The sequence below is a fragment of the Suncus etruscus genome, chromosome 9, assembly GCF_024139225.1.
Source record: "Suncus etruscus isolate mSunEtr1 chromosome 9, mSunEtr1.pri.cur, whole genome shotgun sequence".
In the NCBI taxonomy this organism is placed as follows: Eukaryota; Metazoa; Chordata; class Mammalia; order Eulipotyphla; family Soricidae; genus Suncus; species Suncus etruscus.
This window is the reverse complement of record NC_064856.1, coordinates 64,589,816-64,605,428: the sequence shown is the minus strand read 5'-3', so window position 1 is coordinate 64,605,428 and position 15,613 is coordinate 64,589,816. Positions and strand designations below refer to the sequence as shown.

At 39.5% G+C, this 15,613-nt stretch overlaps 1 protein-coding gene and 1 non-coding gene across 2 annotated transcripts; both read left to right on the top strand.

The window, feature by feature from the left end:
- Positions 1–1,071: 1,071 nt before the first annotated feature.
- Positions 1,072–14,260, top strand: PSMA1 (proteasome 20S subunit alpha 1). Its single transcript, XM_049781077.1, has 10 exons — positions 1,072–1,207; positions 2,450–2,494; positions 2,791–2,892; positions 3,647–3,750; positions 6,054–6,142; positions 7,068–7,138; positions 7,258–7,387; positions 10,026–10,105; positions 11,594–11,704; positions 13,905–14,260. Exons 1-10 carry the CDS (start codon positions 1,205–1,207, stop codon positions 13,959–13,961), a joined length of 792 nt encoding a protein of 263 aa, XP_049637034.1. The 5' UTR covers positions 1,072–1,204; the 3' UTR covers positions 13,962–14,260.
- On the top strand, positions 9,880–9,986 carry LOC126019669 (U6 spliceosomal RNA). The gene has a single exon (XR_007499299.1). It is a non-coding gene; the product is annotated as a U6 spliceosomal RNA (small nuclear RNA).
- Positions 14,261–15,613: the final 1,353 nt, after the last annotated feature.

The following is a 15,613-nucleotide window of genomic DNA, read 5'->3' as shown; positions in this document are numbered from 1 at the left end:
AGCCAGGAGCGACTTCTGAGCACATAGCCAGGAGTAACCCCTGAGCGTCATCGGGTGTGGCCCAAAAACCAAAAAAAAAAAAAAAATTTCAAAAAAAAAAAAAAAAAAAAGGGGCCGGGCGGTGGCGCTAAAGGTAAGGAGCCTGCCTTGCCTGCGCTAGCCTTGGACGGACCGCGGTTCGATCCCCCGGTGTCCCATATGGTCCCCCAAGCCAGGAGCAACTTCTGAGCACATAGCCAGGAGTAACCCCTGAGTGTTACCGGGTGTGGCCCAAAAATCAAAAAAAAAAAAAAAATTTGTAAAAAAAAAAACAATAATTAAAACATAATACATTTAGGGCCGGAGTGGTAGCGCGGTAGGGCACTTGCCTTGCATGCGGCTGACCCAGGACGGACCTGGGTTCAATCCCCTGTAATCCTATACGGTCTCCCAAGCCAGGAGCAATTTCTTAGCGCATAGCCAGAGTAACCCCTGAGCGTCACCGGGTGTGGCCCAAAACCTAAATAAATAAATAAATAAATAATAATCAATTTAATAATTAAATATATAAATAAAATCACAAGTAAAAAAAAGTTTTTGAGGGGGAACAAAAACAACTAAATAAAAGCATGCACTCCATTTGGTAGGGGATGCATACTCCAAAGATGGACTCAGCAGGGTCCGTGAAAGAATGTGAATATAGGGGAGTGGGGTGCCTGGATCGGATGCTAGTAGCGGGAACAAAGCAAAACAAGTAAAATACTCCAAGCAGGGTGAGCTTCCCACACAGAAACGAAAGATGATTTCTTGGGCTCCTTCTTCCAGTCACACAACGCCTCCAAATCTCTGGACCTTGCTAGAGGAGGATTGAGAGGCCGGGCAGTAAGTAGGTACAAGACTGGTAGGAGCATCTGCACAGCCTCCAAGGGATGATTGGCCCAGTGAACTCCGGGCCGCTCAGCATCCCTGCAAACGTCAGACCCAGGCTTTCCCGCCAAAAAAATCAGTTCCGGCTTCCCAGGCCCCGCCCACCCGGGTGCTAGCCGAGCCTTCCGCCGAGAACGTGCCGGAAGTCCGACGAGTCATCGGGAATCGATTGCTCAGGCCTGCGCCGCCGCCGTCAAAAAAAATCCCCTCCCCAGGCTACCCTGCAGATCGCCGATCGGTAGTTTCCTTCCCTCTCCCAGGTCACCATCAGGATCTTTGCCTAGTGCCCGCCGGAGTCATGGTGCGTTGGTCCCGCAGTTCCAGGCTAGTGGGGGGGACAGGAGAGACTGGGACTGGGATCGGAGGGTGGCGAGCGCCCCTTCTTGTCATCCTCCTTGCAGCCTGAGGTCCCTGGGCATGGGAAGTCGAAGCGGCGGGAGGGTTCCGGCAGTGATTCAGCATCTCAGGCCTGGTGGAAAGAGAGAGAGAGCGAGGGGGCCCCTGGTCGGGCGTGAATGCGGCCTTTATGGGGGCCTTTTCCTCTGGCTCTGGTTTTCGCACTTTCTCCTATAGGGTGGTTGTGTTCATCCCTCCAGGTTCTTAGTAAATTCCTGGTGGTCCGAAGGGGCCCTTCGCCCAGAGCGTGCTTGTAGGAGACACAGATAAAGAAAAGAGAATAGGATCTGACTTTTTTTTTTTTTTTTTTGCAAACTTTAGATTTCTGGCCCTCGTCTTTTTTTTTTTTTTTTTTGGCTGGCCTATCCGTTTGATCTATTTTTTTAAAAAATTATTTTGTCACGTCACCTCGTTTTACAAATGAGGACATCGAGCCCAAGAGGAGAAGCAAGCGTAGGCGTGGAGCTTGAAGTTTCTTGCTCCCACTCATGGGCCCGCAGCACTCAGCATTGTTATTAAAACACACACACTCACACACACACACACGATCTTTCTGGCAAATACTTCGTGATAGACTTGTTCAGACACTGTCCTTGCGACGAATGAGTCGCAGTAACTGATCTGTGTTCACCTCTCACTTCCCTGGGACTTGGGTCCCCTAGGATTCTACCCACAAAGCACTGTTTTCTTGCAAGGGAGAATTGAGAGGTAAGCCAGAGTTGGCCCAGTAGAAGGTTTAAAAGGAGGTGTGTTAAAAGATTTGGTGAGAAAAGTTAGTTTTCAGAGACATGTAAGTTTGCAAAAGAAAAGGATTGCTTTTGACCATTTGCTAGGATCCAGTAGAAGAACCTATTTAAGAGGAAAGTTAACTTTATGATTTGACTGAGCCCAAAGAATCTATGGTAGCATTGGAAGTTAAGTCGCCGTCTAAATCAGCTCCCCACTGCCCCCTTCTAATTCTTGGTAAATGTAATTAGGTTACCACTGAGTACATAGTACTCTTTCAGTGAGATGGCTCTAACAACATTGCCTTAATGTTGAATGGAAATACATTGAGACTATTTGTAACAAGAGGCTAGCAGGAATTGGGGATTTGTAGCTTTCTTAAATTAATAGGCTGTTTGTTTTTTTTTCATTTTACTTTCAGTTTCGCAATCAGTATGATAACGATGTCACTGTTTGGAGCCCTCAGGTAAAATATTTTATACTATTTCTTTGAAGTGACTTTTGGTTGACTGCCATATAAAATTAGCAACCCATGAGATTGTAGTCTGGGTGCGGGAAATGGAATAGAACCATTTTAAGCATTTCTGGAGTAACTTCAATTTATATTTCAAATATATTTCCTGGTTGGGAAAAAATCATTTGAAATTAGATTGTGTTCACTACTTCTTAATTAAATCTCAAGTGAGAGGTTTAGGGATTCTCAAAATTTTTAAATTAAATATATACGAAGACTAAGATGTGGGAGGTTTTTTTTCTCTTTAGGGCAGGATTCATCAAATTGAATATGCAATGGAAGCTGTCAAACAAGGTTCAGCCACAGTTGGTCTGAAATCAAAAACCCATGCAGTGCTGGTTGCATTGAAGGTAAAGTGATAAATATATCTCCCTTCTTTATTTTATCCTTATATGTAGGTATTTTATTTTTCCCCTTCCTTTTGTTATTCTTGCAATGGGAATCACATTTAGTTGCAATGCTTGTGTGCAGGCTGGATGTAATGTTGCTATGTGGCTGATATGGCTTGCACTCTACATGGCTGCTATGGGTTGCACTCCTGTCCACAATACTTATAGATTTAGGCTGTGTACTGGAAATAGTATACATTGTTGTGATTCCAGGAATCCTAGGCAGTAGAGCTACTGGGACTGGCTTAGCATGTGTAGGTGACACAGAGGATCCAGCTCTCCCTGTATTACAGCAAGGCAGGTACTTATTGCCACAGAGCCAATGCCTGTGCCCTGTACATATGTATATATTTGGGGTACTGGGAATCTAAACCAAGGCTTTGTACATGTGAAACACATATTCTACTGATGTGTACCATAGCCCCATTTTCCTTCTTTAGAAAAGAATTACCAAATGCAAATTTCACTTCATTTCCCATAATGAACATAAAGAAGGGGAGACAACCTTGAATGAACTAAAGGCAGTAGTATTGTCCATTACGAATTGTGGATGGGGGTAATCTGCAAGAAAATAAAGGTAGATTTTGAGAGGAAGTTGAGTGATTTTTTTTTTGAAAAGGGGGAAGTAGTCCAAATAAGATTGGGAATCTCTGATTTAGATAATAAAAGTATAAGTATATTGTTTTTATATTTATATCTTATAATGTCTATTTAGAGAGCACAATCAGAGCTTGCAGCTCATCAGAAAAAAATTCTCCATGTTGACAACCATATTGGTATCTCTATTGCGGGACTTACTGCAGATGCTAGACTGTTATGGTAAGTGTAATTATGAAAAACAGAAAAGACATCACTACAGGGCCGGAGAGATAGCATGGAGGTAAGGCGCTTGCCTTTCATGCAGGAGGTCATCAGTTCGAATCCCGGCATCCCATATTGTACCCCGTGCCTGCCAGGAGCAATTTCTGAGCCTGGAGCCAAGAATAACCCCTGAGCACTGCCAGGTGTGACTCAAAAACCACACACACACACACACACACACACACACACACACACACGAAAAAGACATCACTACATCATTACTCATTTATAATTACACGTATAGACCTAGAGAAAATAATTTAGGAAATTGTTGGAGTATCTTTAAGTGAAGACTAGGTACCTTAGCCACTTTGAAGTTTGAAATACATAGTAGCTAAGTATTTCATTTTTTTTAATTTATTATAGAAATAACTATATCAATTTTGATGCTTTGGTGAAGTCAGTGAATAATTTCATAATTGTCAACTTGGTGTATGTTATTTTAAGGCCATGTTATGCTTGGGATCAGAACAATAGTGCAGTAGGTTAGGCACTTGGTTTGCACATGGCTGACGCAGAATCAATCCCCTAGGGTCTTTTAAGGCAGGAGATAGTCCTGAACATCCCAGGGTGTATCTTTAAAAAAAAAAAAAAAAAAGACCATATAATGTTCAAGAAGAGTTTTCTGTGGCCTCTGTTGAAAATGCCTCAGTTTGGGGCCGGGCGGTGGCGCTGGAGGTAAGGTGCCTGCCTTGCCTGCGCTAGCCTAGGACGGACTGCGGTTCGATCCCCCGGTGTCCCATATGGTCCCCCAAGAAGCCAGGAGCAACTTCTGAGCGCATAGCCAGGAGTAACCCCTGAGCGTCACAGGGTGTGGCCCAAAAACCAAAAAAAAAAAAAAAAAAAAAAAAGAAAATGCCTCAGTTTAATAAAAATATTAAATACTTACTTTGTACTGTTTATGGTCCCCCGAGCACCACCAGGAGTGATTCCTGAGCATAGAGCCAGGAATGACCCCTGAGCATCTCTGGGTATTGCCCAAAATACAGAATCAAAAAGTCAAATTTGTTAGGAGCTGAATTCAGAAGGTAAGTAGAGCACATGCTTTACATGCACAGATCCTGGTTTTATTCCCCACACATCATATGGGGTCACCTCTAAGCACTTCGATATGGCCCCCAAACCCAAACTTTTAAAAATGCAAATAACTTTTTCTTACCAGATATTTTATTTAACCCCTTCTGTCTAAAATATTACCAGCATCAGGCCAGAGAGTACAGCAGGTAGGTCGCTTGCCTAGCACACAAGATTTGATCCTCGTTACCACATATGGTCCCCTGAACACCATATCTATTCAATCTATATATATATAAAACCAGTATAACGATGTAATTTATATAAAATCAGTGACTTTACATTTTTTTGTATTAAGTGTTTGGAATCTTTATTTTGTACTTAATGATACATATCAGACTAGCCGTGTTTATTTTTGTCATCCACAGCCACCTCTGCTTAGGGCTTGTTCCTGGTTCTGAGCTCAAGAATCACTCGTGGTGGTACTTGGGGGATTGTGACTATATGAGGTTTCGGGGATGAAACCTGGATTACCCACATGCAGTGCAAGTGCCTATCAACTTTTAGATGATCTGAAGAAATGACTTAAGTGAAAGTACTGAACAAATAGCTTGATTCCTATAGTAGTCAACATTTGGTTTTTAGATGTGACATATACATAGCCCAGATAAAGAAACATGGAACTGTGTACCTTGGCTTTTATAATGAGGCAGGAATTTTTTCTTCCCCAGTGGACTTGATTGAATCTTGTCAGGTTTAACAGAATCAACACTCTATTGTCCATTATCTTTTGAAAGGCTACTAATATATAGAACTACATTTGGCAGAAATATGATGTCTAGTATGGATTCTGTTTCTTGCAGTTGCCTCATTGTGAACATTTTAATCTGCTTTGAAGAAAAAAGCTGAGTAGGTATTCTTTTTGCTAGTTCAAGATCTAGAATTAAGACAAGCTTGCTGACAGTGGGAATAGAAGATGCTTTCTCCCCTTACTCTTTAGTTCTCTTTATTCTATGAAGTGGTGAAGCAAAGATTTTTCAGAGCTAAAGAACAAAACAATCTGGTCTTAAGGAAATCTCACATAACCCCAGAGTTTGGTATAGTAATGTACCCTTATCCCTGTCTTTATGGTTCCTTTATGAATGTAATCTGTGCAAATGTCTGGAAAAAGTAAAAGTCAAACTATGTTATTTAAATTGGAATACTCTATGATTTTACATTATTAATTTTTCTTGTTTGTTTTTTAGTAATTTTATGCGCCAGGAATGTTTGGATTCCAGATTCGTATTTGATCGGCCTCTTCCTGTGTCTCGTCTTGTGTCTCTAATTGGAAGCAGTATCCTTTTTATGTTAGCATTTATGGTCGTACACCTTAAATGGTTTCTATAGTTCATCCTTAGTTATTAAGAATATGATTAAATATTAACCATTGGTAATATAGTGAAAAGATAAAATTGGGCAGGGGCTGAGATTGATTCACACCCAACAATGTTCAGGAAGGAATTATTCCTGGTTCTGTGCTCAGGGATCCCCGCTGGTGAGACTCAAGAGACTATAAGGATGCTGAGGATCAAACCCATATTGACCATATGCAAGGCAGGCGCCCTACCTGCTATACTAATCCTTTAGCCCCAAGATTAAAATTTTTAATGCTACTTTTCAATAAGAATGTTTAAAATTTAGGATACTTGTGTGAAATTTTACCTTGAAAGAATTGCTTCGAAGTAAATCATCAACCCTTATAAACAGTTGTTACTTTCCACACATCATAGATGAGTCTAATTTCAGGAAACCTATCTATATGTCAATTTTAGAGGAGATTGAAAACGTTTTATTAATAGTTCTAGGTGTCAAAATTATTTGATATTATATCCAAAATGAATAAGGGTCAGTGCACTTGTTATTGAGATTTTGATCAAAGGTTTTATAGAGGCCAGAGTGATAGCACAAGCAATAGGGCGTTTGCCTTGCACATGCTAACCTAGGACGGACTGTGGTTTGATCCTCCAGCGTCCCATGTGGTCTCCCAATCTAGGAGCAACATCTGAGTGCATAGCCAGGAGTAACCCCTGAGCGTCACTGATGTGGCCCAAAAACATAAACAAAATAAAAGGTTTTTTAATGCTAAATCAAAGCAAAAAATATTTTCTCCTCTGGAGCAGGTAAAAAGAAACCAAAGATCTTTGTTACTAATATTTAACTTGAAAGTTACGGTAATAACTTTATTTGATGTTGTAATAGACTCTTTAACTAGTTTAAAGAGACCCAGATACCAACACAACGATATGGCCGGAGACCGTATGGTGTTGGGCTTCTTATTGCTGGTTATGACGTAAGTTTATCGAATTTTATCATGTTTTTAATGATTTTTATAAAATTTGTTAGGAATTTTCTCATTTTCAGTTTAACCAAAGTTAAGAATTAAGTACTGTATAATTTTTCTATTTGTAGGATATGGGTCCTCATATTTTCCAGACCTGTCCATCTGCTAACTATTTTGATTGTAGAGCTATGTCCATTGGCGCCCGTTCTCAGTCAGCTCGTACTTATTTGGAGAGACACATGTCTGAGTTTATGGAGTGTAAGTTTTTTTTTCTAATATATTTATATTGAATAAAAACATATTCTAAGTGAAGAAAACTGTTAGCATGAAGGAAATATTTTAACAAAATTATGCCCAGAGTGTATTTATTATTTCATTCAAACATAGTAGTTCATCTCTTCTGGCTAGCACAGTAAGTAGTTTGGATATTTAAGATATATAAATTTATATCCCCAAACATTGGAAATTGTCGGTTCAGTTAGTTTGACATGTCCTTGAGTTGAGAGTCCTTGTACTAGCTACTAGTTGGAACCTTTGTTTATAACATCTAGTCTTTCTGAATTTCTTAATTTTTGTTATACAATCATTTCTTCAATAAATACTCCCTAAACCATGTAAAAGGTGTTTATCTGTGGGAAAGAAGATACAAAATATGATGCTAGAGCTGGGCAAATTTTCAAGCACGTGGCTTATACAAGAGCCTTAGATGTTATCACATACTACTAGTATATAAATGAAAGTAACCATTGGGTTTTTCCCCTCCATATTATTGTGATATGTATTGATTGACTTTTGGATGTTAAAGCCCAGGTCCTTTGTCAAGGTATATAATATAAATATCTTTATAAACATATAAATATTACTAGATTCAATTTGCTGATATTTTTGTATTTTTAAGTTTATAAGGTTTAGTTTCATCATATAGTAAGCACACACACTTTTTTAAAAATTAACTTTTAAATTGAATCACCATGAGATACACAGTTAAAAAGTTGTTTATGATTTGAGTTTTTAGTCATATAGTATTCCAACATTGGAATCTTTCAACTAAAAAAATTTGGGGGGTGGCTAGGAGATGAGTGTAGTGGTTAGGGTATATGCCTAGGAGATTGATTCTCAGTACCACTTGGTCCTCTTAGTATCAGCAGTGTAACCTTAGAGGCCCCTAAGCACAGCCAAGTATGGCCCTGAGTGACCTTGGTATCATTGCCGCTGCAGGGCCAAAACAGCGCTACCTTCTCAGGCTTTGGGAATGAATCACCAAACTTATTGGCTGAGAATCACCACTGGACCCTTCTGAAGCACTGCTTGAGAATCTTCCCCTTAACCACTGCCCACTATTTTCCCGCCTCTTGTTGTTTTGATGATCAGAGGTTGCTTATTTTATTTATAGTGCTACAGTACACTCTGGCTGTAGCACTTACTTGTACTTTTTGATCATGTTGTGCCAGGTCCCAGATGGTAATGCTGCTGGAATAGCACTCAATGTGTGGATTAGTGTCAGGGATCAAACTCCAGGTCTCCTTCCTATAGCCAGTCCACTACTGGGTGATTCCCAAGTTCTTAAGTATATCTGTATTCTTGTTTTGTGCATGTATGTGTACGCACGTGTGCATATATGTGTGGTACACTCCTGAAAGTGCTCAGGGTTTACTCCTATTGGTGATTAGGCTGTATGGGTTGCTGGGGACCATCTTTGGATGCCCACATGCTAGGCAAGTACCCTACCCATTATAATATGACTAGCACTTTTAAGGGCTTTTGATCTGGAGTTTTATTTGTATATTTTGCTACTTTCTAGTCAAGTACAAAGAGTCAAAACTGCTTTTGTAAAGAGTAATTTAGAAACTAATATTCCAAAGAATATATTCCTCAAAACTTGGAGTTCTATAATTTCTGAATTAGGAGTCAGGCTTTTCATAAGAATGGTTTGAAATTTAGTAACAAAAGTCATGTATCTTTCATGAAGTACAATAACATGAAGTACAATAATGATTATTATTGGAAGACTTATGGTTAAACTTTTTTCTTTTGTTTGTTTGTTTTTTGGGCCACACCCGTTGATGCTCAAGGGTTAATTCTGGCTAAGCGCTCAGAAATTGCCCCTGGCTTGGGGGGACCATATGGGACGCTGGGGGATCGAACTGTGGTCCTTCCTTGGCTAGCGCTTGCAAGGCAGACACCTTACCTCTGGCGCCACCTCACCAGCTCCACTTATGGTTAAACTTAAACTTTTTTTTTTTGGTTTTTGGTTTTTGGGCCACACCCGGCGGTGCTCAGGGGTTACTCCTGGCTGTCTGATCAGAAATAGCTCCTGGCAGGCATGGGGGACCATATGGGACACCGGGATTTGAACCAACCACCTTTGGTCCTGGATCGGCTGTTCGCAAGGCAAACGCCGCTGTGCTATCTCTTCAGGCCCTAAAACTTATTTTTTTAAGCATCAAATTTTTTTTTTTTTGGGTCACACCCGGCGGTGCTCAGGGGCTACTCCTGGCTGTCTGCTCAGAAATAGCTCCTGGCAGGCACGGGGGACCATATGGGACACCGGGATTCGAACCAACCACCTTTGGTCCTGGATCGGCTGCTTGCAAGGCAAACGCCGCTGTGCTATCTCTCCAGGCCCAAACTTAAACTTTTGACTGTTTCTATTACAGTATGTGAAGTAGGTGATCAGAACCATAGTGTCAGATTATTGGCCTGACTAATTAAAGGAACCTCTATTTCTTAAAAATTAGAAATAATTATTAGTGCTCGCTTCGGCAGCACATATACTAAAATTGGAACGATACAGAGAAGATTAGCATGGCCCCTGTGCAAGGATGGCATGCAAATTCGTGAAGCGTTCCATATTTTTATAGGAAAAAAGAAATAATTATTAATTTGCTATACATAGGCAATTTGAATGAATTGGTTAAACATGGTTTACGTGCCTTGAGAGAGACTCTTCCTGCAGAACAGGACTTAACAACAAAGGTAAGTATGTTTTGCAGTTGTAGTTACTAGCTTTACAATTTGTTCATATGTTGCATTAATGTAACTGATAAGTAATGTATACTTAGAGTTCTTTAATTTCCTGGGGTTTTGTAATGGGACAAAGCATCAAAACCAGGGCTTTATACATTCACATCATTCATGAGATCTGCCTCTGAGCTCCTTTTCTTTTTTAGCTCTCTAGTTTGGGGAATGATTACATTGGGTCAGTCCTTTTCTTTAAACTATTAACAAGAAGTATGATTTTGAAAGTCATCTTTTTAAAAACACATTTGGTATGAACTATTAAGACTCGTAAATCCTGGGGCTGGAGAGATAGCACAGCGGCATATCGCCTATCAGATATGGACGGTGGTTCAAATCCCAGCATCCCAGCTGTCAATTTCTTGACAAGTCATAATTTTCAGACAAAACTAATTTACCAAAATGTGTTCCCTTTACCTCCCACTCTCCTTTTGCCCGCCACACCCCCCACCTGCCTGCTTCTGGGCAGATATCCTTCTCTCTCTCTCTCTCCCCCATTCTCTTCCTCTCCCTCTCCCCCTTCCCCATGTTTTTCTTTTGAGCACTGGTTTTTAAGCAGTTACTGAAGGAATATCACATTTGTCTCCTTTCAGTATCCAATTTTTTTCCAGAGTGATTACTTTTAATGATCATTGTTATGGTGGTTTGCTTCTGTTTATAAAAACTGAGAAAATAGGGCCGGAGAGATAGCATGGAGGTAAGGCGTTTGCCTTTCATGCAGGAGGTCATCGGTTCGAATCCCGGCGCCCCATATGGTCCCCTGTGCCTGCCAGGAGCAATTTCTGAACCTGGAGCCAGGAATAACCCCTGAGCACTGCCAGGTGTGACCCAAAAACCAAAAAAAAAAAAAAAAACTGAGAAAATAAAATATTGTGAAGGCATTGATTTTATAAACACAAAACTGGTTGATAATTTGATTATATCTATTATACATATTACAAATAAATGTGATCATTTTATGTCTGTCCCTTTCCTCTGATTCATTTCATTGAGCATAATCTCCATATCCATACATGTAAAAGCAGATTCTGTTACTTCATTATTTTCTAACAGCTACATAGTATTTCATTGTGTGGATATACCATAGTTTTTTATCCACTCATCTATTCTCGGGCACTTGGATTGTTTCCATCTTCTGGCTATCATGAATAGTGCTGCAGTGAATATAGGAGTGTATAGGACTTTTCTGAATTGTTTTTCTGGGTTATATTCCTAGCAGTACTATTCCACAATATATTTTTATGATGAGCCACTTAACTGATTTTTAGTTAACATAGATTTTGGGGTTGTCATAATTACTAGAAGTGAATATTTAACCTGTAAAAGGACCTGCTAGTTTTTTGTTTTTGTTTTTTATTTTACCCAATTCAAGTCTTGGGTAAGTGTTTTTATTCTGCTTTCATCCAGCATTTTAAGAATTTTTCTAACGTGTGTGCTTCCCCTTAGAATGTTTCTATTGGAATTGTTGGTAAGGACTTGGAATTTACGATCTATGATGATGATGATGTATCTCCATTCCTGGAAGGTCTTGAAGAAAGACCTCAGAGAAAGTCACAGGTATATAACACAAAAGTCCTTAATTCTGCCATAAATTGCTGTTCCTACCACAGCTGTGCAAAATCATTTATCTCCGTGGTTAATGAGATAAGCTCAGAATTCAGATGTCAATAGGAAAGCTGAAACTGAGAAAATAAAAGAATGTGAAGGCATTGATCTCTATAAACACAAAACTGTTTGATTATTTGATTATCAATTGTTATTTCTCATGATTCTGTGGATTGGGGCTCAGCACAGCGACATGATTCTTTTACTGATCTTCCTTGAGGTCTCTCAGAGTTGATGGTGGGGCTGGAACATTCAAGATAGATTTACTCTGGTTACCTTCGTTACTTAAACTGTCAAGGAAGCTAGAGTGACAGTTACAAGATTGGAACCTTTGCTGGGATGGTTGGGTTTTTTTCCATTCAATCTTAGGTTCTATTCATAGGGTAGCAACTTGGAACTTACAAAAGCTGAAAAATCAAACTTTCCAGCATTTTGGGGGGAATTTTATTTGTTTCCTTGGAGGTGGTGGCCCCATCTCCAGCCCTAATGGGCTGTTGTGTCTCTACTCCAGGGTCACTCCTGGCTGTAATCAGGAAACCATGCAGTGTCAGGAATTGAACACCAGCTTCCTACATGCAAAGCATTTGCTCAGCCCATTGAGTTCTCTGGCCCTGCTGGGCATTCTTGGGGCTAAGACTCAGAATTACAAGCGCTAGCCTAGGAACGGACTGCGGTTCGATCCCCCGGGGTCCCATATGGTCCCCCCAAGCCAGGGGCGATTTCTGAGCACATAGCCAGGAGTAACCCCTGAGCGTCAAACGGGTGTGGCCCAAAAACCAAAAAAAAAAAAAAAGACTCAGAACTGCTGCAGCAGCATTTCTGCATATTCTGTTGGTTGAATCTTATAGAGGATCAAGATCCTACATGAGTGAGGACTGAAAAAAGTTGATTATAGCCCAGTTGTGGATGCTAAATAGTGGGTGATTTTCATTTTAATTACTAGCCTTGGGCTGGAGCGATAGCACAGCAATAGAGCATTTGTCTTGCATGTGACTGACCTGGGATGGACTGTTAGATCCCCAGTGTCCCCATATGGTCCTGCCAGAAGCGATTTCTGAACACAGAACCAGGAGTAACCCCTGAACACCACTGAGGTGGCCCAAAAACCAAATAATAATAATAAATACTGGTATTTTTATTGTATGTTTAAAATACAGAGTTATTATTTATAAATGTTTGATATCTTATAAAGAACTCATCATTCATTTTTTTTTCCTTTGGTGGAGAGGTATTTTGGGTCATACCCAGCTGTTCTCAGGGATCATTCCTGGCTTGGGATACCATATAGATCAAACCCAGGTTGCCTGCATTCAAGTCAGGACCTCTACCCATTGTACTAGTGCTGTGGCTCCATCAGTAATTTTTTTCAACTTATAAAGGATATTATGTTATATTGTTGGTATTAGAGAAGCAAGATTTGGGGCCGGAGAGGTAGGGTGTTTGCCTTATATGCAGAAGGATGGTAGTTTGAATCCCGGCATCCCATATGGTCCCCTGAGCCTGCCAGGAGCGATTTCTGAGTGTAGAGCCAGGAGTAACCCCTGAGCGCTGCCAGGTGTGACCCAAAAACCAAAAAATAAAATAAATAGAGAAGCAAGATTTGTATTTAAACTTGGTAAGAACTAGGGAAATGTAATGAATAATCACTCTGATTATACTTTTACATGCATTTATTAGTAGTAGAGAAAAATTATCTAAAAGGTATTCCATAGAGGTAGGCATTGGGGGCTTAGAGGGGAGGGCAGAATGGAAACGGGGACATTGTTGGTGGGAAATGTTTACTGGTGAAGAGAAGGGTGTGAGACATTGTATGATTGAAACTCAATCATGCACAGCTTTGTAACTGTCATGGTAATTCAATTTAAAATTTAATTTTAAAAAAGCATAAATTGTATTTAATGACTATCAGTGATAATAATAGGATGACCTTTCCTTTTTGAGCAGGACTATGGCAGTGCTGGAATTGTTGAATGATGCTTAAGATTTTCAGAACTTATTTTTTTTAATCTAGCTTTAAAATTTGTACAAGCCAGTAGATAAAAATTAAAACATGTTTTCATCTCTTTTTAGAAACTTTTATGATTATAATAATTTAAACTTTAAATTATGTATTAGATATTCTTTTTTACATAATTTTTCTTTTCTTTTTAAGCCTGCTCCACCTGCTGATGAACCTGCAGAAAAGGCAGATGAGCCAATGGAACATTAAATGATAAGCAGTTTATATGTGTATTAACAAATATGTGAGAATGGAAGAATACATGAAGACAATATTCCATACCTTGAACCAAAAGATTCAGAGTGGTTAGGAATGAGTCCAGACAAGCAATTTTTTCAAGCAACTTCACTGAAACCATATAATGAGGTGCATTTTTCTTTAAAAGGGCCTATATAATCATTTCTAGGAAGTATAGGTATCTGTATTCATGTTTTTATATGAAGAACATAGTGTCTTTGTGGTTTTACGAACTACTGTGAAATAAAGTTGTTTCACCTGATGGTGCATTGGATTTTTATTGTTACAAACATCTTTAACTCTTAAGTCATAGCTTGAAATTTCATTTGGTCTTCACCTTAATTTTAGCACTGAGGAAAAAGTAAAGCCTCTTTGCTGTCACAACTCATGGAGAATTGTTTCAGAATTCAAGCTTATCTCAGTACTAAGAATACTGATTAAAACTTCCTCACAATAGTTTAGCATGTAAAAGTACTTTCCAACCAGCAGATGGCAGTAGTGGCAACTTTGTTCTCATTTTTGGAGGGGGTAGGGTGGTTGGTTGGTTTTGGGGTTATGGGGCCACGCACTCAGAAATTACTCTACATGCTCTATCTGCTGTGCTCTCACTCTGGCACCTTTTCTCAGGTGTTAAACCCAAAGAATCATTTCTTCTATATGGCCAAACCTACTCCCACATTAACCTTTAGACAACCTTACATTATTCTTATCAACAGTATGTAAACAAGTATAGCAGGACAATTTGTATTGTAATCATGCAAAATAAATTTAAATTTAGAAAAAAAAAACCTAAGTTTTTTAACCTAAGTTAAAAAACAAAACAGCCAGAGCTATATAGTCATTTGGGAGAGCAATTGTTTGTGGCCAACCCAGGTTTGATCCTCAACATCTCATATTGTTTTCTGAGCCTGCCAGCATAATTTCTGAATGCAGAAATCAGGAGTAACCTCTGAGCGCCAAAAATTTTATAGCCCCCCCAAATTTTATTTTAAGAATTTGCTGCTGAGGCTGGAGCAGTGGCTCAGGGTATAAGCCTTGCACACACTAGCCTAGGATCTTGGTTCGATCCCCCAGCGTCCCATCTGATCCCCCAAGCCAGGGTCGATTTCTGTGTATAGTCAGGAGTAACCCCTTAGCGTCACCGGGTGTGGTTCAAAAAAAAAAAGAATTTGCTACTAGAATCATAAAGGGATGCTTTTAGTTTCTGAGACATTATTCTAGAGAACTATTTTTAAATAAGGAACTAAGTAAGTCCTGTGGAGTGTTCTGATGTGAAAACATTTTGTACATTGAAATTTATAAAACGTTGGTTTAATACTTTGCCATGTTTAAAATGTTTTAAGAACTGTAGTAACACATCATTTACTAAAGGAAAAGTGAGAAGAAGCTGGCAGATTTTTGAATGGCCTAAATATGGAAATGTGTAAAATAATAGTCTATCTTAGAAGCAGCCTAATGGGTCTCATTTGCACTTTAGATAAGGCCACTGTTATCCTGTGACCATTTGACCTACATCAGATTTACATAAAGCACCTACAACTTTTAACACACACAGTAAACTAGTAAATAAGAAGCACTCCTCCCACCTTCCTTTAGATGGAGTGGATGGAATGTTACTTATTTTG